Below are 24,322 nucleotides of genomic sequence, written 5' to 3'. Positions count from 1 at the left end.
CTTACCACCCAGCGAGAAGGAGAGATAGACCAAAAAAAGAGAAAGAGGGATGGACGGATGCAGGCCCGTCGCGAAAATTCACGGGTCAACATTTTTCTCCCCCATTCCCAATGAGAAGTCACGGGGGTCAAGGTTACTAGCTGGATGCATGAATGGATGGAGAAAAGTTGCAAATGGTCAGTGAAGATTCTGTATGGATGATTGGGCTGATCTCGGTACAGCAGGTGTCATGAGACCGCTACTAATGCCTGACCACCCAGAGCGCATTTTCCACATTATTCTGCAGTGCTCAGAGAGTTCCTCTAATATTCATTGGTGAAAATGGTCTGGGCTGGTTTTTTAATGTTTTGCATGTTTAGATTAGAACAAACCTTACTAGTCACTGAGACCATTAGGTTTGTATTGTAATTTTTCGTTCTACAAATAGGCAGATTTGTCCATTTATTTATGGCCATATAATCAGGCTATTGGGATATTTTGAGGCAAGTCCAAAAGTATATCTCAGAGCATATTTTAAACATTGTGAACATATATAAAGCAAATTTGCATTTTTTTGGTGCCAATCTTATTTGCTGTCATTTACCCCCCCAAATATTAAGCTGATATATAGACCAGTTTGGAGTTGATGTTAAAGTTACGTCATTTGCAGCTGCACGCGCATTGTGGTGGCAGAAAAACACTGGTAACAAGTGGAAGGAAACAGGAAAAATCCATGGAATAAGAGAAAAAAATATTTGGATGTCAGAATTAGAATGCCAGATTTTTTGTCAGAATGTCAGAATTTTTATAGAATACTGTCATCAAAGATGCCATTTGAAACTAAACGCAGATGTTTAAACAGACAGACTATGGATGAAACCTGCTATGATTTAAGCATAAATTTGATTTTTTTTTTTTTTTTTTTTTTTTTTTTTTTATTGTCTACAGTACATTATATTCACATATGCAGTTCATAGTGGACATATTGGATTCTTTATTGGCATTGATGGTTCCATGAAAAACCTTGAACATCCATGAAACCTTCCAAATGCAGAAAAGGTTCTTTATAGTTAAAAATGCTTCTTTAGATTTTTAAAGTGTTCTTCAGAATGGTTCTTCTATGGCATCACTGCAAAAACACTCTTTTGGAACCTTTATTTTTAAGAGTGTAGCATCACAGTTACAGCATGAAATACTGTTTAAAACTATAACATATAACATTATACATATCATTTGTTTCATCTCACGTTTCTGACTTTTTTCTTGCAAAAGTAAGTTTATATCCTTGTTTGGAGTTAAGAACCCGATTTAACTCAACAATAGCAAGTTTGTCAATTCTGAGGAAAAAAAACTATTATTTTCTGCCACCAGATAAGCTACAGAAAACGTCATCACTGTTTGCAAACACCGAACTGATCTATTGTTTAGTCGTTGACCATTTTCTTTTTGCCTGTATCGAATGTATGTGACCCTAAAGAAGACAAGCAGTTTGGAGAATAGATGGATGGGTGTATCCAATAGACCTTAGTCAGGTTAGGCGCCATGTTGAATTTGAGGTGAATGGAATGAGGCTGTGAGGGATAGACTTACAGTCTTTTCAATGGCACGCACTGTATAAAGGTCTTAGATCACGTAAATTTCGCAAATCATAACTTTTAAATTCCCCCTAAAGATGTTTTGTTGTTAAAAAAAACACTAGTCCATTGAATGCACTGTGCTATTTCTTTCCCTCACAGCCTCATTTCATTCTTGTGAAAAATGAAATATAGCACTTCCCTAACTAAAGTCTGTCATTTAATTCACACGTACATTATCATAATATATTTAATTGTGTAACTTGTTTATTATTGATATTGTAGTTCTTCCCAAGCACTTATTTCAACAGTTGCAACTTTAAACACATTCTTTAAACACATTTTCTTGCTTTTTTTTTCAGTTGAGACATCCAAGCAGTAGACTGCTCATTTGTAGCTGGTAAAAATGATTACATATGGTAATGGTATTTTTGATGTACATGCTATTTTAGTTACATTACCTTTGAGGCATCAACAGGTGTTTCTAACTGCGACGCGGGCGCGACCTTTTCTCAGCCTTCCAAGTGCCCGTAAATGACAATAATGACCGGTCTAAACGCGCGCAAGATTCCCTGTTTTTTACCGATGTCTTTTTGTGTTGAATGATTTCATTAAGGATGTGCGGTCCCTTAAGACCGAGAACGGTGACTACATAATTCATACCGGGGGGAGTGACTTAGTGCCCGTGCTTTTCCTGCCTGTATAAAACCTGAAGTTCAACTTAAACTCACTTACAGATGGAGAGACCCAGCCGCTTAGTTCACAGTCTAGTCAAACCGACGAGACAGCAGCATAACCCAAAGCGCCGCTATACTTTGCCAAGGCATATGTTGAGAGCACAGGTTTTAGTGTAATAATATATCCAGGTGAGGTGATCTGACGCACCGTTTTTCCACGCATCTACCCCCGTGTGAGTGTGCGCGCTTTCAGCCCTTCGGCTCCATGAAGAGACTGTGTGCGTTCTGCCTGACCGCGCTGCTCGCAGCTTTCGTCCGGCTGGCTGAAAGCGTCAGCCCAGTGGTCCGCTGCGAACCATGCGACGACGGGGCGATGGTGCTGTGTAAACCGCTGCCCCGGGACTGCGCCGAGCCGGTAAAGGAGCCGGGCTGCGGGTGCTGCATGACTTGCCCGCTAACCGAGGGCCAGGCGTGCGGAGTGTACACAGGGCGCTGCGGTACCGGGCTAAGCTGTCAACATCGCCCCGGGGAGAGCAAACCTCTGCAGGCTCTGCTGGAGGGACGAGGCGTGTGTGCCAAGGCACCGGACAAAAAGCACAGCGGCAGTCCATCGCACGGACACGGTAAGCATGCACGATTTTTCTGTATTTGTTAATGTTCTGCATGCGCAGTGTGCTATTAGCCTATTCAGTGACTTTAAGGGGGGGAAAATTTCTGTTGACACCCAAACAAAAAGCTGTTTAAACAAAACTTTTTGTCATATACTTGCGATTGTTTAAAACATTAAAAATAATGACCAGACTTACATTTCGGAGATACAGGGTCCGATACGCACTTGAGCAGCCTACTGTTGCTATGGTTACCTCTTAAGGCGAAGGCGATTTATTCAGAAGTGCATTCTGACTAACTTGTAATCTAACTTTTTGGTTACTGAAACATACACATATACTGTATACACATTTATAAAGAACATGATAAAAAAAACGGTGTAGGTAAGACCAGCAAACTATTTTAAGATACTTTTTTTAAGCAGCGAAGCCTTAATTACTGGGGTCAGACACCCAAACCCCCCATAATTTATAGCCTGTGTATGTGTGGTGTCTTAAACATCCCAGCAAACACTGTCCACACTGTTGGGCGTATAGCCTCTGTGTTCAATTGTGTGTCAGTGTGAGTTTACTCTGCTGTGCGTAACATGGTTTATATGTTCACAGGTTAATAACGCTGCTGCGCTCATGGCCAGTCTTTCGCTCTCTGTAGGGGGGTGGGGAGCTTTTTCATTGACTCTTCATAAGATGCAGCACATACCACAGCTTCGCTGTGGTCATGACACTATATTGCTATTCTTTAGACATTAGCATCTCTAAACTGGTTTATAGCTGTTCTATGTGTTTGAGAAATGCAGTATGCACAAGGATTTGGGTTTGTGGGTTACGCCAAACAAACAAGATAAGCTGTATGTATTTTCTGCATGACAACACATTCTGCTTGTGTTTTTATCGCATTACGCTAGTAATACATCCCAACAGCTTATTTTCTGCCTGACGAGATATTGTACTTTTAAACATGACTGCTGGTAGGTCATCCTGAGCAGGTAGGTCAGAGTTTCAGAACACCGGCATGACGCAGCGACCTCCGGTAACAGGCAGCCGTCATGAAGTCCAGCCACCGTGAGACGGCCCCACACTACCGCCGTTGTTCTCGAGGTTCAGTGCTACAGCAGCCTCTCTATGCCGTTTTATGTGTGTGGTGCGTATGTGTGTGTGAGCGAGAGAGCCAGAGATGGAGAGAGAAACAGCTCTGTGTATCTGTGTGTGTGCACTAAAATTTGGCTTCCCCAACCCAATCGTTAAGAATGCCACATTCGTTTATATATAGTCCCTGCCGAAGAGCGGAGATCACCGTTTTGTGAATGATGCTCTCTAGCTGTTTACTGGCTCGAGTTCTTCATTGAGAGGGTCAAGAAACAAGTGAAATGGAAATGACTGGCATAAAGTCATTTCCTAGCAAGCGAGCCGAGGATAGATCTAGCACCACCTGCGCTGAAGAGTTTCTTGTGCATCTCTTTATTAGCCAATGCATTCATCCAAGTGAATTCCTTGAGAGAGGGAAGGTTGCGGACCCACACGACTAAAATAAGTGGCGTTCTTGGTCATGACTGACGTCAAGCAACCCGACTGAATTTGTTTTTACCCTCTCTAGTTATTTGACAGAGCCGCAGTGGTGTGTTGAAGCAATCAACCATGACATTGTCACACACACAAAGGCTATTGTTAGGACCCAGAGTCACTTTTAAAAAGCAGTTTGGGGGCGCCAACTGTTTTACAGTAGTGCCTTACCTCATGTTTTCTCCCTCCGCTGCCCTTTCATTTGAGCCCATGCTGCTTTTCAGTGCTCCTTTCCCATCATACCACACTTTATGGTAATTACACACTCTGGCCAACCAGAGAGCAGGGCTCCATTGCCATGGTGTGCGTGGCTCCACCCCATGGCTCTGCCACACATGAATTATGATATTTTTGCAGGGCTTGATTGGTCTGGTAGCAGTGTGGCCCAGCGTGATTCTGGGTGGGAACGGTAAGAGGAATGAAAGATCATGAGGTTATGAGTTATGACGTTGTTTGTGCGTATGCAGTTAGCGTGCGGATTTTCCCAGAAGAGGCGGATTCGTTCTCGTCCCGAGCCTCGGTAGTGAAATTCACCTGCCGTGCGCCCAGTCATTCGTTTTTACTTTCGAGAAGAAAAACCTTGCATCTGTTTTATCCACTCGTTCACGTTTTCCCCATTTTGCCAGAACGCTAAATTGTTTGCTCATTTGGGATTGAGCAAATACGTGAGGTTGAGTGACCCAAAATGGGCCACTAGGTGCTGGGAAAAGTTTACATTGGGGTTAAATATTGATGTTTTTCAAGTTCCTGAATTAGATGGACCTCCATTCTCTTCCTCTGTCCTGGATTTGTTTATGTGAGAGGTACGGTGGGTCATGCAAGGGAAGCAGGCTGCAACATGTTGCACCGTCATTATATGCAGTCATTACAATTACTTACCTTGTTCGAGTACTTATGTTGCAGAAGTTGATGTTGTTGTTGATGTTGTTGTTGTTATGTCATCGTCAATGAAGCCATAGTTTAATTCTGGTTTGGAGAGCAGCTTCCATGGCTACAGAGGAGTGTTTGGTGTGCCACAAGTGCGCGCTTACTCACATATACACACTTGGAAAATCTGTTTTCACTTAGCTCTTCCACTCTGCTGAACTCTGTCCACTATCTCTACAGTTCCTCACAACATTCAGGTCTTTGTAACTTCTGCACCTTCATCTATCTCTCGATGCCAGTCCTGTCCCACCACCCTCTCTCCTAGTCTTGGTCTCTCACTTTCCATATTTAATGGCCCGTTTTGTTTGTCTTTCTTTCTAAATATCTTTTTCTCTTCTGCTCCAGCTGTTTATTAGTCTCTCGTTCCTGCAAGAGCTCTGCTTTGTTTTGTACGGCCAGAGACTGAATATTTATTCAACAGACAAGAGCTGTAAAACCCCAAGAGGACAGCATGTTTAAACAATGCCATAATTCATCTTCGCCCAGCGCTCTCGCCAGGCATTTGTTGAAGCTGACAAATGCACTCCTCGCTGGACTCTTTACTAGTCAACTGCTTTTGCTTGCATTTGAGAAATTACTGTGCAGTTAGTAAAAACAGAAATTAGAGTGCAATTTGGGACATCATGTCGCAAGGGCTTGCATTTTGTCCACTATAAATGGCTGTTCGAAGACACAAGAGTGATGAAGTTGTCCTGCAAAATCAGTGTTGGCGGGGAGCACTCTACACTTAGCTTATTGGCAGAGGTTTTCTTATCAAAGTGACACACGAGAGCAAATATTTTGTCTGGGGAAATTAAAAGGAATTAGCATAAACATCTACTTACTGTTTTCGCTCGAAATATATCTAGCCCCCACGTTATCTAGAAGAACGTCCGAGCTGCTCTTTTCCATAAAAGGACAATGGTTGGTGACTAGCCATGGTAATGCTTCAAAAAAAGCGCCATAAATGTAGTCACTATGACTTTTGTGCATAAAAAGGCATACAAACATTTTCTGGGAGTAACAGAACCACTTGCTATTCACTTAAAAAAAAAGCTTTCAAATCCTCTTCATGTTTCTGCATGTTCCAACTTTGCAAATTCATGATACTGTATATGCGAGAACCAATGGAATTTGTGCATGGTGTCAAGCGTGCTATGCTTTGATACTGTACGCAAGCATACTGGTCATCTTCAGCTTCATTGTTTGGAAAAGAGCAGCCTTATCATTTCCCTCGATAATTCCTTTTGAGTTACAAAATCACACTTGTTTTTAACTTTTCTCGTAATGGATCTAGTAGTTAAAAGTAAATAATAATTAGGTGAAATAGGGATGTTGATACAAATGCACTAATAATACATCTAAATGTTATTTAGTAGAGTAAGTATAGGGTTCATGTATTGAGGAATGGTGTAGGATGAGAGGAACAGACATTTAAACCACAATGAAACCACATTTGCATTGAATAGATTTTGTGAGCACCCACAGCAAAGCTTCAGCTGGGCACAGAGAGGAAAGCATGTGATGTTTGTTGGTTAGACCATCCTACCGGACCATGTTAGTGAAGGCAGGCAAACGCTCCGTCCTGTAGCCGTATTTGGTTTCTGGGTTTTGGGTCAGGTGGTCGTCCTCTGCCTATAACGATTGTAACTTGGTGCACTATAAATACTCTCACTCCTCCTTCCCCAACCCCCTTTCTATATCTCTTTCTCTTCTGCTACTTTCATGAGCTTATACACTTACTATTGTAAATGTTTGCTTGTAAAAAGCCTATACTGACAGGGAAGAATCTTAGAATAGAGCTGTTCAGTCTGTAGTCCTAAAAGCTGGAAGAGAATTAGCATTTTCTAGCCATGGGTTCTCTCTGGAATTTCCAATGGTTTTTTAGAATAGCGGTTTTTCGATTTATGAGTGAAATAAGGCCTGTGGTAAACATTACTTGCAGAGACTTTCACATTTTGTTCTACTGCATAAATTACACAGTCATAGCTCAAAACTGAATTTGGAAGCTTCTGGGTTTTTTCAAAAGTAAATGTTGCTAAATAACTACTACAAGTACCACAGGGTTGATGAATCGGACAACCATTGTTGTCTTTATGTAGCAACTTACATTTTAAATAAACACTTTACATTTTACAGTTCTGATTTTAGGTATGACTCAGTAAGTAGTGCTAGCTACATTGAACCTTACTCATAAAATGAAAACCACTATGTTAAAACAAAACCCATAAGAAATTCCCAAGCGAATCAGTGGCGAATTAGCCATCTGGACTGGCCTACAAAAGGACATCATCAATATGCTAATAGATGTTTAGGTTTATGCTATTCTAGGGCTGTCCAATCCTGCTTCTGTAGGCTCTCTATCCTGCAGAATTTAGACCAGGGGTGCCCAAACACGGTCCTTGAGGGCTGATGTCCTGCAGAGTTTAGCTCCAACTTGTCTCAACACACCTGCCTGGAAGTTTCTAGCATGCCTAGTAAGAGCTTGATTAGCTGGTTCAGGTGTGTCTAAACTCTGCAGGACACTGACCCTCCAGGACCGAGTTTGGGAACCCCTGGTCCAGGTCCAATCCTCATTAAACAGACCTAAACCAGCAAATCAGGGTCTTCAGGATTAATGAAGTTCCAATTGTAGATTTGTGAGGAGCCAAATCATTCAGTCCTGTCAGTCATCATAACAAGCCTATATTAGCAGCCGTCGCTGCACCATCTTAGCGACAATTCTTCTGGCATCCCTTATTGTGACTCTCCCCCGATGTCAGGGATGCGCAACTTCGGTCCTGGAAGGCCACTGTCTTGCAGAGTTTAGCTCCAACCCTAATTAAACACACCTGCACAAGCTAATCAATGTCTTCCAGATCACCAGAAAGCTACAGGCATGTGTGTTTGAGTAGAGTTGGAGCTAAACTCTGCAGGACAGTGGCCCTCCAGGACTGAAGTTGCCCATCCCTGCTCTATGTATTACCATAATGTGGGGGTTGAACTCAGAGCTCAGGCCTAGCTTCTGGTTTGAGCCTCCATTGAGGACTGCAAGCCAAGTTTGTTTACCATTAACCATCGGACTGAATGGGTAGACGACCTCATGACCTAGAATCCTCTAGGAAAGTGTGTTGGGGCAAGATGAAGCTAAACTCTACAGAACATTGGCCCTGTAGGAGTAGGATTGGACTCCTCTGTTCTATTCTATTTTATGTGAAAAGAGTTGTACAAATGTTGCTTTTGTTAATTGTCAGATCGTATATATATATTAATATACTTCTCTTTTGATTCAGATAACCCAGAGGAGGAAGGAGAGGAACATATCTCTAATGGTACCAGGACAGCAAGCACCGGGGGAGCTGAAACAGTCCAGGACACAACAATTGTTTCCGGGGACACGCAGGGAGGACCAAGGACTGCAATAGAGCCCATAGATCCTATGCCGCACCCCAAAGAGGAGGTGATCAAAAAAGATCAAATCAAGAAAAGTCATATCTTTAAAGGAGAACAAGTTTCCAGTGGGGTTCATACAGATATTCACAACTTCAGTCTGGAGTCGAAGAGAGAAACTGAATATGTAAGCACTCACTGTTCTTCCGCCAACATGCATTTTTAGGACAAAGCATGTATTGGAAGAAGAGTACATTCTATTCCAGTTTTCCTTGTTTGTGCCTCCAATTTCCAGACATGTCCAAGTATGATATTTCCTGTAATTCTGCATTCTCTTTGTGTGTTTGTACAGGGCCCATGCCGTCGGGAGATGGAGAGTGTTATGAAGATTTTAAAGATCTCAAATGTGCTGAACCCAAGAGGCTTCCGCATTCCAAACTGTGACCAAAAAGGTTTCTACAAGAAAAAACAGGTAATTACCTTTAAGTCAAGTGCCTTGACTTCTTTTTTTGCAGATGCTTTTTATTTAAAGTCACTTACTTTACACCAATTACAGGGCCTATCCCCCATGTGGCTAAGTATCTTGCTCAAGGGGGAAATAGGAATCCTATTTTTAGGCCATACTTACCTGGAATCAAACATGTACCCTTTGTGTAATCAGCCCAGATTCTTAAACTATTATTCTACCACCATCTGTGTACAAGACGACAAGTAACTGTCATGGCAACTGTCACAACAGTATTGGACAAGTGGGTGGGGCCTATTTGTATGTGCATGCTGGTTCTTGAAAGTATCTGTTGTTTTCTCAATTGACGGGGTGCATGAGTGAGTTTGAACAAAGTAGTTGGGGGCAAATTCCATTCTTGGAAATTTGTAAGTCACCCGCAACCCCCTATTAAGAACATAAGTCAAAGGGCCTTGTCTGAATGGCCTTAATGAGTTTGGGTGAATTTGGGGCAAACAGATCATTTGTTGGTTCTTTAAATTGGAAAACCTAATGACAACACTGTGGTCACTGTGAAAAGGATAGATAGAGATAGAGAGGTTTCAAAAAAAAGGATGAGATTTAGAATCAATGTGAAACACATGTTGTTTTGCAGCTGCGTCATGCTGAAACTACAGGGTATGTAGTAGAAATTGTGGTCTGGGGGCACCTAGATCAGACTGAAAGGGCACTTTAGTGTCTGCGATTAAAGGGGCAGGGGGTCTAGCCCCCTGGCGCCACCCCAACCCCCCGCCACACGCCACTGCCCGCATATAGCATGTGATGCCATTGCCACTGAACAGACCCTGGGTTTTTGGAGAAAACAGGCTGTACTCTAGGCCTAAGATCTCAGAATGAAGAGAAAAAGATAAGTTCAGGTCCCAAAAAAAATATTCAGTAGACCCTTAAGTGGAGAAACAAGGGTCTTGCAGATGGTTTGCATGAGTATTTAAGAGACATTCATGGCGGCACCTGTAACAGATAAAGTTTTGGAGACTGTTCTCGTGCTCTGACAGTAAGTGTACGTGCAAATCTAGCTTTTACATTTTCCAATCCTGTTCCTGCCATGTTGTACATGACTATCCTGTGCCCATTTAAAATCCATCTTTGAAAGAAAGGACAGTGACAAATCAACTAATCAATGTCTAGCAGTTGGTTTCACAGTACCAGCAGGAGACATAACAAACGAGCAAAAGACAAACCGTATTCTTGAGCACAAACAACATAATAAATTAAAGACATGCCACATCTTCTCCTGTATCTGGCTTGAACAAATATAGCCTAGTTTGTTTTGTAAGACCAAACTCCTACGCTTGGATCTCTGGTAATAGTAGAAGAACATCTGTATGACAGGCCGTGTCCACATATGAGAGTATGCCTGATGAAGATCAAGCTGATCAGATTCCTTCCAATTGACTCCAACTGAAATTCCTTCGCTGCCATCATGGTGGTTTGAGCAGAAGCCTGAGTCTTGGTCGACCCTGAGATCGCAGTCATTCATTTTTATTTTGGCATCAAAAACAAACACGCACAAACTCCTGTGCATACATACTCACACAAGTGAACTGTAGATGTCCTGGATGCCTGGGGGTCCCTACACTCCCCGGAATAAGATCTGTAATGGGAGCGTTTGTATATGTATGTGGGGGTATGTGTGTCTGAAGGCCATTCCTGGGGAGAGCAGAGTCCAATCCGTGCTAATTTTAGCCTTGATTATATGAATTGGCTCAGTGTGTTAGCAGAGGCCAGGCATGCCGGCCCCAGTGCCGCCAACCCCCCTCTACCTTTCCCAATCCAGATGCATCTCTCACCCAGGTTACTGTACTCCTGCGACAAGCTGGAGAATTGCTCGGCCCCCTGATCTAATGGCTCTCCTAGCTCTCCCAGGGCCAGGCAGTCCACTTAAGCTCTCACGCTGAATAGGATCTCAGTGATGCGGGGTGAGAGACTGGAAGGGAATGCCAGGCATGCTGGGAATGATCCAGGGTGCACACGCTCTCACTCAAACACCAATACACTGATATGGTCACCCATGCACCATACACATATTTCATACTACACTTCGCAAAGACACAGGCTTTTCCAAGACAGCTCTTCCCGCACTATCAATTCCCACTGATTCTGGCTTGGAGGCTCTCTTCATATATATTCATACTTGTTATTTGTGTAGTCTCTGTGCTTGCAGTTGCACCAAAATGACTATATAATGACCACGTATTGCAGGGGCAGCATTTATCCCAAACGGCATAGTACCTAACAGACACAAACACACATGAGCACACTGCTCGTAGTCTGGCAAAGAAAACAACCACCGTTCTAATTCACATGCAGTTGTTGCATTCACATATTGTGTATTTGTGTGTGTGTGTATGTGTGTGTGTGTTTTATGAGTCTGTGTTTACCCTGTGGCTGCTTTTAATGCCCTTCCGCCTTCCTGCTGCCCATAAGGGCATCATTATGGGCCAGCGTTGACTGAGGCTTGCTTTGTGACACACACACAGATGCACACACACACACACACACACACATATACATATATATATATATATAACGTTATATATAACAGTTACACAGACATATACACACGGTCTATTTCTCCCACTCTTATGTAGACATACACATTCACACAGGTCTGTTGTGTTGCAACCTCCAGAAATCGCTACGCTGACAGGGGTGTGCCCTGCACCCTACATATACCTCTCTGTCTTTCTCTGATACAAACACACACATGTCCATGCGTTGACATGCAGTAATCAATCATCAATCATGCCACTATGCGTTTTGAGGGTATGCACAGTATTGTAATGTACTAGACTCTCGGGTCTTATGGGATGCCAGTTAGAGTATTACAAAATATCCCAACTAGACATTTACTATGTTGTTATGTGGCACAAGATTTGAACCTAATGAGATTTCACTCTGGGGCAGCAAATAAGTAGAAATTGTTCAACAAATGATCTTGTTGCTTATTGCGTCAGCTGCAAGAAAACATTGATTTACTTACTAAAGATATCACTTTTATTGCCTGGTAAGCACACCGCGGTACAATGAAGTACCTTGCTTTAGTCATTATTAGTCCCTCTTACATCAAACAGAAAGCATCCTGTGTGCCTGTACAGTCTGAATGGAACATTCCCATAATACACAGCAGCTTAACACCGAGTAGTTTCCTGCAGGGCTTAATTTGTGCCGGAACAAGCAGGATCCGGATCCACCTCCTCTGGAATTGGATCCAGCGCCTATTTTAGTGGATCCCCCACCTCATGCACCCCTGCAAGAAATTAATGCAGTGACCATATGTTTGATGAATAAGCAAGGAAATATTAATGTGGTCGACAACTTGAAATATTTTTTTTAAAAAGTACAAAAGGTAACCTTTTGAACCTAATGTGCTTTCGTAAGCAACTATTGTGACGCACATTTTATATTTATTTTTAAACTATTTATTTATACCAGTCCTAGTTCTAGACTTCATAATTTATAAATTAAGCACTGGCTACACTCATTCTTTCTTTTTTGTTCAGACGCAGACAAACACATAACCAAACACATAAAAAGTCTTGTGATATGTTACTTATTTAAGCAAATACAAGTATTTGTTATACCAAAAACATCAAGTGTGTGCGGAGACAATTGAAATTGAAAGGATGAGTGTAACATCTGAAGCAGCCCCTTGTAGAGGCCAGGTTTCATTCCCAGACTGCTCTTGTTCTGCTTGAGGTATTTTAATTTGGTACTCTTTCAATAAAACTGCTTTTGATCTCTTTTTCACTCTGTCTCTCTCTCTCTGACTCATCCACTCCTTCCTCACACAATGTCTGTTTATCTTTCTTTCTTTTTCTTTCTTTCTTGTTTGTTACCTCCTCCTTTTCCCTTGTGTCTGATTTTCACTAATGAATGTACAACCCGAGGATGTGTGTGTATGTGTGTCTGTGTGGGTGTGCTTGTTTGTTTGTGTGTGCATGTGTGTGTTTGTTTTGCCTGTGTAGTATAATAAGCTCCAGATGACTTTGAGTCGATGCCAGTTTCCTAAAATAGTCCTAGCAGCTCTTTAACAGTCCATGGCAAATATTTTAGCTTGGTCAAATTTAACTTCTCACTTTCAACTGTTTTTATGAACGCAAAATCACAATTTCATCAGCAGGAGGCTGACAGAGACATTTAAGCCTCGCATAACAGCAAAACTGGGTTGTGTGTGTTTATGTGTGTTTGTGAATTTTGATATTCACAAGTTGTCAAAACTTGCATGTAAATAATCAGCAAATGGAAACAAAGTACACACTTTAGATCATTTTACAGTACTGTATGTGTGTGTATGTACACCTCATTGTGTTTGTTAAATTCTCCTGAACCACTGAAGACAGTTTGTTTGATGCATTGATTTTTCTATTTCTCATAAACACATAAACACACTCACTGTGAATGGCAGGCATGCATTCTTCCAACTTAGATGTGATGTTTGACTTGCACATGTCTCCAGCTCACTGCCAAAGGAGAGAATGACAAGCACGAGAGAAAAGGAGAGAGCAATAACTCAGATATGAGATAGGCCTTAACATGTTTTGATATTCAACGCAACATTCATTCTTAGTTATTGTAATCGTAAAACATTTAACATTATAATCTATTCATTGTTTTTAAAAATGTACATTTAGATGGTTTTAGTTAAACTACTACAATCAAGCTGCTTGAGGGCTCCATATCAGTATATCTTAAAGGGATGTTCACCCAAAAAATGAAAATTACCCCATGATTTACTCACCCTCAAACCATCGTAGGTGTTCATGATTTTCTTCTTTCAGAACAATACAATCAGAGATATATTTAAAAATGTCCTGGCTCTTCCAAGCATTACAATGGCAGTGAATGGCTGTTGAGATTTTGAAGTCCAATAAAATGCATCCATCCATCATAAAAAGTACTGGGGGGTTAATAAAGGCCTTCTGAAGTGAATCTTTAAAACTTATTTAAAACTATATAAACCATTATCTCTAGCTTCTGCTAACTGACCTACGTGTATTCACGAGAGAGTGGCATTTCCAGCGGGTGATGAAGGATGTAGGTAAACGTGGAAATGCAGTGGGGAGCACAAAACAAAACACTGGTCACAAAGCAGAAGTACAAAACGAGGATTTGTAAAGAAAACTGTGGGAGGATTTCGATATAAGGCCAAGAGGAGACTACTTTTCCTTTGCTGTAAACAAAACTTGGCTCTCGCGAGACTAGCATATTCTCACGTGCTTCAGATGTACGATATAAATATTTTTCTTCCACAAACACATCGATTTGCTTCAGAAGTCCTATATTAACTCCCCAAAGCTGTGTGGAGCACTTTTTATGATGGATGGATGCACTTTTTTGGGCTTCAAAATCTCAACTCACTATTCACTGCCATTATAAAGCTTAGATAAGATTGTTATTATTTTTTTAAAATATAAGTCAGATTGTATTCATCTTACAGAAGAAAATCATAAACACCTGGCTTGAGAGTAAGTAAATCTTGGGGTAATTTTCATTTTTGGGTGAACTATCCCTTTAATAAAAATATGTTGTTGTGGCTAATCAAAGGAGCTTTTCTTAACTATTGGTAGTGCTAATTTAGTAGACTAAAGCCCAAAGTACATTCAGTTTTGATGCACTTAGCACATGCATATTTCATCCTTGTCCAGTGTTCACGCTATTTTTCTCCAGAAGTTATGAGCAAAAAAAATATCTTTGTACTCTCATACAAACACTAACAACACGGGCATCTGTTGTTAAAGTTTTCAGTAGTTTGTTGCTGATGTTGTTGTTCCGTCTCTTGTTCTGTTGTTCTAAGTACATTAGCCTGTAGCATTAGTCAAACACACAGCCTTTCAAAGTATAACCGATTTGATACTCCGCATGCCATAAACACTAGAAGGATTCATCCTTGTCCTGTATATGTGCCTTTTTCTTTCAAAAGTTATGAAAAATAAAAGTGACTTTGTACTCTTTGGATAATTTAATCCCCTCACATAGTTGCTCATCAACGAGTGCATTGTGCTGGTGATGAAATTTGCATTGCACACAGTGCGCGTACCCTAGCATACACATAAAAAACGTATAAGTTGGGCGTATCAATTAAAATTAATAAGGATTCACCAAAAATTTCAATTTACACCCCCTGAAAGTCACTAAATAATTCACACACTGAATATAAATAATATTTTTTTTATAGTTGTACAAATTGTGAATTCATCAGCACATGGCAACAAATTATAATCAGTGCGCTTTATTATTAAGTTACAAATTACAAAAGAGACTGTATATGTATTCACATTTCAACATATTTCACTTGCTCTGTCGCTCTATTCCTTACATACTTCCCCTTGAATCCCCTCTGGCATGTCTTTACCCCAATTTCTCTCCCTCCTTCTCTCTCTGGCTCTAGCATTCGTGTTACTCTCTCTCACCTAAGTGCGATGCGATGAGAAATGTGTGTTTATGCCACTGTCTCTTCCATTTGGAGCATGTTGTCTGTTTTGCATATACCCGTCCAAATATCATATGGTTATGCATTTCTCTTCCTGTCTCACCCACTCTCCCCGCAGTGCCGTCCATCCAAAGGGCGCAGGAGAGGTTACTGCTGGTGCGTGGACAAGTACGGACAGCCCATACCCGGCTACGATGGAAAGGAGAAAATCCACTGTTTGAACATGGAGACGAAGTGAAGGGGAGAGAGAGGCAGAGCGGTGGAAACAGGGAGACAAAGAGGGATATCTCCCCTGAAGAACTACATGAATACAAATTCAAAAGTGCTGTCCCAAAGCTGACCTCCCACTTGTATGCCGAGGCATGGACTCACGTGACCAGCAACTCACTTTACACTTCAGGCGAGTGGGGAGAACAAGAGAAGGAGACGGAGAGAGTGTCATGTCTTCAGTTTTGGACTGTATCCTGAGAGGGAAGTGTGAACATAGTCAAAAGTACAAGCAAAATTTAACTCCGTAACGGCACGCTAAGTCTGAGCATATGTACTCTTGTGTACGTGAGGGACGTCGTGTACTTGTTCCTTCTGCTACAGCGTGTATCGCTCTCTGCCAGCGGCTCTCTCTTAGTCCCACTTCCTGTTTCTGCCCTCCTGGTGTAGGGTCGTTTCAACTGGGCATGCTCAGTGGCACTAGGCGGCTCTAGCCATAGACTCCATCTGAAGCACAAGCACTTCAAGCACTTTGGTACTCCAGCCTGTTACGACGGCCAACCGATAGATAAAACCAATCGACCAATTGTAAACGATTCTATACCAGGACTTAGATGAACACCCTTTTTGAAAAAGACATCAGGACAGCATTGATACGCTCCACGTGGGCTCACTTTCAAAACATCATGAAGCACTTTGAATATAAGATTGTTGCTCCAGTCGCTGACTATCATTGTCCATCACATTTCTAAACGTTTGCTGAAAGCATGTATCTTGCGCAACGTCTTATTTATGGGTTTGAATGTAACGGTGCCCTGAATTACCGCTGCGAAATCAGCGTAGCTACGGCAGTTTGTGAAATCGATGCCTTAACGAAACCCGTGCGGAAATGTGTCGCAGGTTTTTTCGCCCTCTGTCTCTCAAAATATCAATATCGATCGCCCCAGTAGGAAAGCTACAGGCTAACACGGTGGCCATGTTGGATAACCAGGGCTTGTGTTGTTGTGTCTCAAAACTGACCTCCTGAGAAAAGACTTGAAAGGTGGAGGGTGCCAGAGAGGTAGCCCACACGTTAGCTTATTAGCATAGCGTCGACAAAAGCTCACCCCTTTCCCAAACAGCTAAAGAAAAGACAAACAAAAATGTTTGGTGCTACACCTTATCTGACTTGATTATGGGGAAAGAGCATACGAGTATGCTAAGCTATTAGCCCTTGTAATTGTGACTTTTTTTATATGAATATATATTTTGTTTCAGGCCAGCTAAAGAGGCATGTGAACTTTATGCTAAACAGATTATTTATCCAAGAAAGAAATATAAGCTGATCCAAACTATGTCTTTGAGAACAATTCAGTGACCCGTCGATTGCACAGTAGTGAAACATAGAACTCAGCATATTTTTGGGAATATAATCACTAAAGTCTTTTGTTTTTTTTTGTTTCTTTTTTTTTGTTTTAGATTTGTTGTTTATCTACAGTGCGGAGTACAATGTGTCTTTTGTTAGCTTAGCAAAGATGCTGTCCTCGAATCGTTTTGTGTAAAACTCTCTAGTTTAAATCTTCAGGTTATGTAGGCCTTCTACGGTATGAATTAAGCTAAATCTAAGCTTAACTTTAGCTAACCTAAGCTAAACTAAGCTAAAGTAAAGTGAACGCTAATATTAAGTCGAGGCCAAGCTTGCGTTTTAAAGAACATCAAGGTCAATCTTCAAGCTAGTTGATCTTCAAGAAAGCTTGCCACCCTCATTCTGTGCAATGCAAGGGTCTCTCACCCGCAAGTCACTTTTAAAGATCCCTCCGTTCACGGGTAATTGCTTTTTTGATTTATTGTTTTGTTTTCATTTAAAATTTTGATTCTTTAAAAAGCTTTTTATGTTACTAAACTAGAAATTATACAGCTATCACTTTCTTCAAGAAAGGAAATGTTTTTGTTCAAATATAATTTGTATTTAATGCCTTGTTTTTTTAAATAAAAATGTAAACACTATTTTATTTACACGATGACAGACTGTAATTTCACATCTTCTACAAAATTAAAGAGCAGGTCATATGGTATTTTAAAGTGTCCTAATATTGTGTTGGAGTCCCCCACAACAGGTTTAAATGCATCAAAGCTCAGAAAACGTTGTTATTTTTTTCTGAATATAGATTTAATATTAGAATTATTCGTTTGAAGCAGTTCTGAGCTCAATATCTGTAAACCTCTCCCTTCCATAAGCCTGCTCTGCTCTGATTGGTCAGCTGGCCAAGTCTGTTGTGATTGGTTTTTCATATACAATGCATGTCGGAAAGGAAAACACCAATTACCATAATTAATTTTGCTCTGGATGATTACTTGTAAACAAAGATGCTGTAAGTTTTTTTCAAAAATGGCATGAATATTACCTTATCAATTCGAGTCCCAGGATGATACAGATGCAGTCGCTCAACCGGAAACTCCAAAGCACTTGATCAGAGCGTTTCTGAGTGGTAAGTTTAAACTTTGTATGTGGTACAAATTGTATTACTGTGGTATCGTGGAAAAAAAATTAGCCACTGATTTTTCACATCATCATCTTTTGGCAACGAAAACAAAAGAAACTTGCTTTCACAGCACAGAACACAGCGTCTTCTTGACACGATATAAACACACTAACTAGCGGAAGTGTTTGTGGGCAGGTGGGGATTATGCAAATGTGTCACCAAGTGGCGTATATATCGGTAACAGGCAGAAGATTCGAAAATATGACGACTAAGGCGACTCTTTCTTTTGAGAGACAATGACTTTATCATGCACTTTTTTTGATTAACAACTTTGCAGACTGTTTACATTGAATGATAGCTATGTTACGAACTGCAAAAAATATTTTGTTTTTTCAAAAAACCTCTCTTTAAAAGGGATTGTTCACCCTAAAATGAAAATTCTGTCAATTTTGTTCATTTCGGACATACAGTAATGGACTCAATTCTTCAAAATATCTTCTTCCACAGAATAATACAAGTTTGGAATGACAGGAGGGTAAGTAAATTATAGATTTTTGTTATGTATAGGGTGAACTATCCCTGTAGTATTCAATTTATAGTTGTTTTTTAGTAGTTGCAGTGCATTCATTCATTTTAGATAAGGTGACTAGTGTCACCGTCAAGAGTTTCAGAACAATGGTTCTTTCACAGAAAGCGTATGCTAGCTACAGTCATTTTGTCATTAGTATAACAGTGCCGGAGGCAATGGAGATTTAAAATCTCATGTGTGTAACGGGTCAACATCTTTGAACCGCTTCATTTCACACTCTACCTTGAGCCCCACACAGGTCATTACTCCTCAAATCTACACACAGAGACCCCATTCACATTAGCATAGTTATTCGCTTGTCCGAGCCATGTCAGCGCAGCCAATTCTCAAAAAAGAAGCTGCGATGCCACAATTCATGAAATGAAATCGCTCATATAGATGAGGTCAAACACTAACTTAATTTTAGCTGTCCGTAATGAATTCTAAAATTCCATGAAAATACAAACAAGGTGTTACAATTACATCCATATTGTGTTTGTTTGCTACCAATCAAGTAATTTAGACATCCCTAGTGTCAATTAGGGCTGGATATTTCCAAGGAAGCAACTAAATTTCGTCTCTGCGGTTTACAAAAATGCGATAAAGGTGTAAAGGGTGGTGCCGCGGAGGCTGGTCATCAGGAAAAAGGGGAGGGCGACGTACCGCTGGCCGGCCAGCACAAACACAGACCGGTTTAAAGGCACCGTAGAGAGAGTGGAGCCCGGTTCCCCAAAATACTGTGCTAAAGTTAGTCCGCCTCATTTGAGATTACCACGATAAGGACACACATATGCGCACACATACACGGTTCTGCCTGCAGGCAGTTTTAAATATAGACAAGACAGAACATAATCAAGCTTGGCAGGAGAAATCGAGAGAGAGAAATAGAGATTTTTTACACTTTGTGGTTTATGTTAACCGCTTTCCCATTATGTTCAGGTGTTGTTGTTTTGTCCTGACATTACTAATTGAGATTTCAGTATTGCTACATAGTTCACCACAGCTTCTCGTCTGACCCGAGGGTGAGTTTACACGCTGACACTAAGATGCTTGTAAAGATGATTTATTAAATACTTCTCTTTTTTTACCCACAATGACTTACAAATACAAACCATGAAAAATATATAATACACATAAACGACTGCTTTGGAGTGAAGCAACGTCTTAATCTCTTTTCCTCATCGCTTAACAAAAAATAAATGGACCACAGTATGTAGACAACACAAATATGATCGACAAATACAATAAGACTGTAATCTTACTTTGATCATACAGACAATTTACAAAGACTTGATTTAAAAAAAGCTCTTAACTTAAAAGACAGAGAGGTAGGAACAGGCAGTTACCCGTTTCAAAAGCTGTGAAGATCAATACTTTTGCATGTAGAAAAAAACACAGAATTGTGGTGGGGGGAGGAAGATTCCCACGTTTATGCCCATCTAATATTTCTAAACAATAAACAAAGAATTCATTAGTAAAATATAATAATAAAAAAAATATACAGTATAAAAATATGGCAATGTATGGACAGTGACAAAGAGGTTTGGTCATGCAGTGCTTTTTTTCCATATCATTCCTTTCCAACAAAGCAAGCCTGAAAGGAAATGTAAGACAATACGATCTATATACAGCAAATATACAGATTTACACCATACAAAAATATGTATAAGGCATAAAGAATAAATATTCTTATCCAGATATCGAAATTAATACATTCAGTTTAAATAAATAAGTATGGGTACTTCATGTAAAATACATATTTTCTTTACAGAAAAATAGACTTTCTTTTTTTTTTTTTTTTTTTTTTTTTTTTTTTTTTGGTGAGTTTAGTGAGTTTACCAATCAAAAACAGTGTACCTGAATTAAATACCACCACTAACAATAAATAAATACTAAGATATTTTTAAAAATATAATGATAAAAATCAGTGGTTTAATATGTAAGTGTGTGAGAGAGAAATCAGTGCTTGAGCACTTCAGATCCCCCATTATGTGTGTGTGTCTAAGAGACAGATCAGTGGTTGAGTTCCTCGGGACACTCGCCATCTGCTGGCAGGTCACTTGATCCAGGAATCTTCTTCCCGTTCCAGGATGACACACACCAACACTTCCCCCTCTGACCATCCAGAGACGATTCACACTGCGGGGAGAACGAGACAGAGAGAGTGAGCGTGAGACGGGTTATTTCATTCTCTAGAAACACAAGCTTGCATGCACAGCCTAGTTCTCAGTGGAGTGTGGTTCTAACACTCGGCCATCACACGTATATCATCATGTTGATGAATATCGCACGTTAAGCTTTAGATACCAACACACAAACTCTCCATGTGAATTTAAGACGGTAGGTTTTGTAACACATACTTGCACACAAGACTCTTCGTCTTACCTGTTTGATTTTGTAGAGACCGTGTTTGTCACAATTTGGAAGGTAGAATCTGTTGAATTTGTCTCCCAGTTTCTGCTGTGATTTAGTGATCTTGTCAAGGGCTGTTTGCAGTTCAATATGACAAGGACCCTAGAAAGATAAAATACGGTTATTTAGAGACCTTTTTCAAATAAAACAGATCTTCAAATATTTCTAAAAAAACAGAGACATTAATGTAATGGTTATTAAAAATGTTTTAAAATTGTTTCAGTTGTTTAAAAAATTATTTTAATAACTGTTATTGCTATTAAAACTACATTAAACACACACAAAAAAAACTGCTACTACTACTGCTAATAATAATAAATGACTACTTTTACAACAACTGCTACTACTAATAATAATTAAAATTAGTATGAATACAGATTAATAATTGCTGTTGTTTGTAATAATAATAATAATGCATCTGTCTGTCTATCTATCTATCTATCTATCTATCTCAAGGCTAATTATTTTTGGGCTAAGCCCATCGAAAATTATAGTCTTTCACTCTTAAATCCAATTGCACTGAAATCCATTAAACCATTCCTCACAAATATATAGTTTATGCGAAAAATTCAAGAAAACTTCTACTGCCCTCTAGTGGCAGCACATGGTAGTAAACCTTGCCAAGCTGTTTTGGATATGAATATCCATAAAATTGAGGTGCTCACCTGCTCCACCAGTTTCTTGCGTATTGCGTTGACTTTGGCCTTCATGCTCTCTTTAGCAGTGATGACCCGCGGGTCGAAGGGCTTGCCGTGCGCGGGCACGAAGACCGCTGAGCTGCCTTCATTCACTGCCGTTGGCCCGTTATGAGACTCGGGATGATCTGAAAGAACAAACAAGGATAGTATTATTAGCTGCAAAGAATGCTATGAAGAATTTGAGTTAGTTATTTTCCATTTTTAGTTTAAAGTGGTCTCTTAAGAATGATGCATAACGGTTTTAAGTTGGTCCCATTAATGATTAAAACTGATTAACTGATCAGAGCGCATATTTTCACCTGTCGCCAAAAAGGCGCTGAACGAACAAAAGTCGCGTTCCGTTTGCCAGAGTACGTAACCATAACAACGGAACGTCGCTCACGTACTTTCCACTAAGATTCGTTTCGACCGGTAAATCGATACAATGTGACAAGTCTTATCATTTGTAGGCTCTCAGTTTCTTTATAGATTTACATACCACAAAACTTTCTTTCCATATTATAAGTGCGCTAATTTTTCATTGCGACTCGACAGATTGCGCCCGTTTGCGTTTAATAACTATGTTGCACTTATTGAACACTTCTTTCTTTTTTTAACCTTAAATTCCTTATCGCGTATCTACATTCCGGATTATCCGGAATGTGACTTGTTAACGCTGATGAAATCTCGCTAAAGGTTGAACCATGACATGATGCAATTAGCTATTAGGATGTACAGCTACAGTGCAGTCTCATTAAACGCTGGCTGGTACCTGGCGTGTTGTCGCTTTGGTGCTGATCAGACTCGGGGGTCTCAGTGCACACCGCTTGTCCCCGGGTGAGCGCATGCAGGGGTCGGGCTTCTCCAGGTTTGGGCAAGCAGCGGAGCCCCGAGCCGCAGGGCGCAGTGTAGATCCCGCAGTAGTCACCTCTCTTTAACGCGCAGGCGAGGCAGCAGCCGCAGCCCGGCTCTCTAAGCACCTCCTCACAGCCGGCATCCACCGCAGGACACTCGGCCAGCCGCTCCGGGGAGCACGGGGCGCAGCGGATAGGTTCCTGCCCAACCACTGGAGAAGCCCGGAGCCCCGGCGCTGCAAGGAGTGCGCTGAATGCTGCCACCCAGAAAAAGTTCAGAAGCAGTCTGTTCATCCCAAAGCAAGGCTCAGAATAAATAGATAAATAAATAAATATTGGTTGAAGTGAAGTGAGGAGTTCCTCGCTGGCTTTGCGCTCTCCAAAATGACTAGCTCTCTCCGGGTCGCCTCGCTGTATTTATACGCGCACTGGGTCCCGCTGACACGCTGGTGTTTGACGCATTGGCAATATCAATGATTTCTTAAATGATCCCCCTCTGCTCCCATTGGCTGATGGAGATCCAGTCCGTGGTGTTTCCTTGAACACAGCGCGTAAAATGCGTCACGGTTTGTGTCGGAACATAATGTGTATAATAGTGAAAACGTGCGCTTGCCCTAAAGTATCCTATCGGAAATAACAACAATAAGGTGTCTTCTCCATGGATTCAATCCAGCATTTTTCAGAATACAAACTGTGTTCTTTTGAAATGATCACTTTGAAACTGATTTTTATTAATAAAATATATTTATTAATGAAGACATTAAGTATTCAAGATCCACTTAAAATAAAAATAAACGTTAATACGATTTCATTTAAAATAATTAAGCAGTATATTAAATATTATTTTGTCGAAATTCCTTATACATAAATGCAAATGCACTATTAGTTGTAGTCTCACTGAGTTGAACCAGTCATAATGAATTTGAACTCATTTGAACTATCTTCCGCAACCTCATTTCTGGACCGTGTGCCATTCATTCATTACAACAAAAAGTGAAAGTACGCCTATATCTCTTTCCAAAACTAATTTTCCGTGCCGTTTTTGATAGATTGAGGAACACTCTATTCAGGTTCACGCTGTGGGCTTACTGAAGCTGAACAACTGAGTAATGCAATTTGTGAATTATTTTAGGACAGGGCGAACAAAGCTTTGTTCATTAAGTTCTCTCTTGAAAACTCTTATACAACCAATTTATGATGCCAAATTGCCGCGTCCCGTTCCTTTGGTCTGGCATTCATTTGACGCGTTGATTTGGCGCAGTAATGAGGTGGTGGAGTAAAGCGCGCGTTCTACCAACATCTCTGTGGCACAGCGTGCACTAGCACTGTGGTACGTGACCTCACTCAGGTCAGGACAGGACCCCGTTTTGGGAAAGCCCGAGATTGCCGCTATTGTCATTGCCCCCTTTCCTTGGGATAATAATAGCGGCGCGGGAAGAAGACATGACCACCTACACGTCTCCTCCTCTCCTCGACTCGCGTCGCGGGGCCTTTTGTCGTGGTTTTGCCACGGAGTTTATGAATGGGCTAC

The 24,322-nt window shown here is 40.8% G+C and overlaps 2 protein-coding genes across 2 annotated transcripts; one reads left to right on the top strand and one right to left on the bottom strand.

Moving 5' to 3' along the window:
• The first annotated feature begins 2,274 nt into the window (after window positions 1-2,274).
• On the top strand, window positions 2,275-17,804 carry igfbp3 (insulin-like growth factor binding protein 3). Its single transcript, XM_051139481.1, has 4 exons — window positions 2,275-2,853; window positions 8,577-8,860; window positions 9,026-9,145; window positions 15,730-17,804. Exons 1-4 carry the CDS (start codon window positions 2,496-2,498, stop codon window positions 15,847-15,849), a joined length of 882 nt encoding a protein of 293 aa, XP_050995438.1. The 5' UTR covers window positions 2,275-2,495; the 3' UTR covers window positions 15,850-17,804.
• Window positions 17,805-20,629: 2,825 nt separating this feature from the next.
• Window positions 20,630-23,209, bottom strand: igfbp1a (insulin-like growth factor binding protein 1a). Its single transcript, XM_051139483.1, has 4 exons — window positions 22,710-23,209; window positions 21,926-22,083; window positions 21,234-21,362; window positions 20,630-20,987 (listed from the first exon to the last, which is right to left on the bottom strand). The coding sequence occupies exons 1-4, from the start codon at window positions 23,083-23,085 to the stop codon at window positions 20,862-20,864; spliced, it is 789 nt and encodes a 262-aa protein (XP_050995440.1). The 5' UTR covers window positions 23,086-23,209; the 3' UTR covers window positions 20,630-20,861.
• Window positions 23,210-24,322: the final 1,113 nt, after the last annotated feature.

This window comes from Labeo rohita, chromosome 20, assembly GCF_022985175.1.
Source record: "Labeo rohita strain BAU-BD-2019 chromosome 20, IGBB_LRoh.1.0, whole genome shotgun sequence".
Lineage (NCBI taxonomy): Eukaryota > Metazoa > Chordata > Actinopteri > Cypriniformes > Cyprinidae > Labeo > Labeo rohita.
The sequence above is the reverse complement of the archived record's forward strand: the minus strand, read 5'-3'. Positions and strand labels throughout refer to the sequence as shown.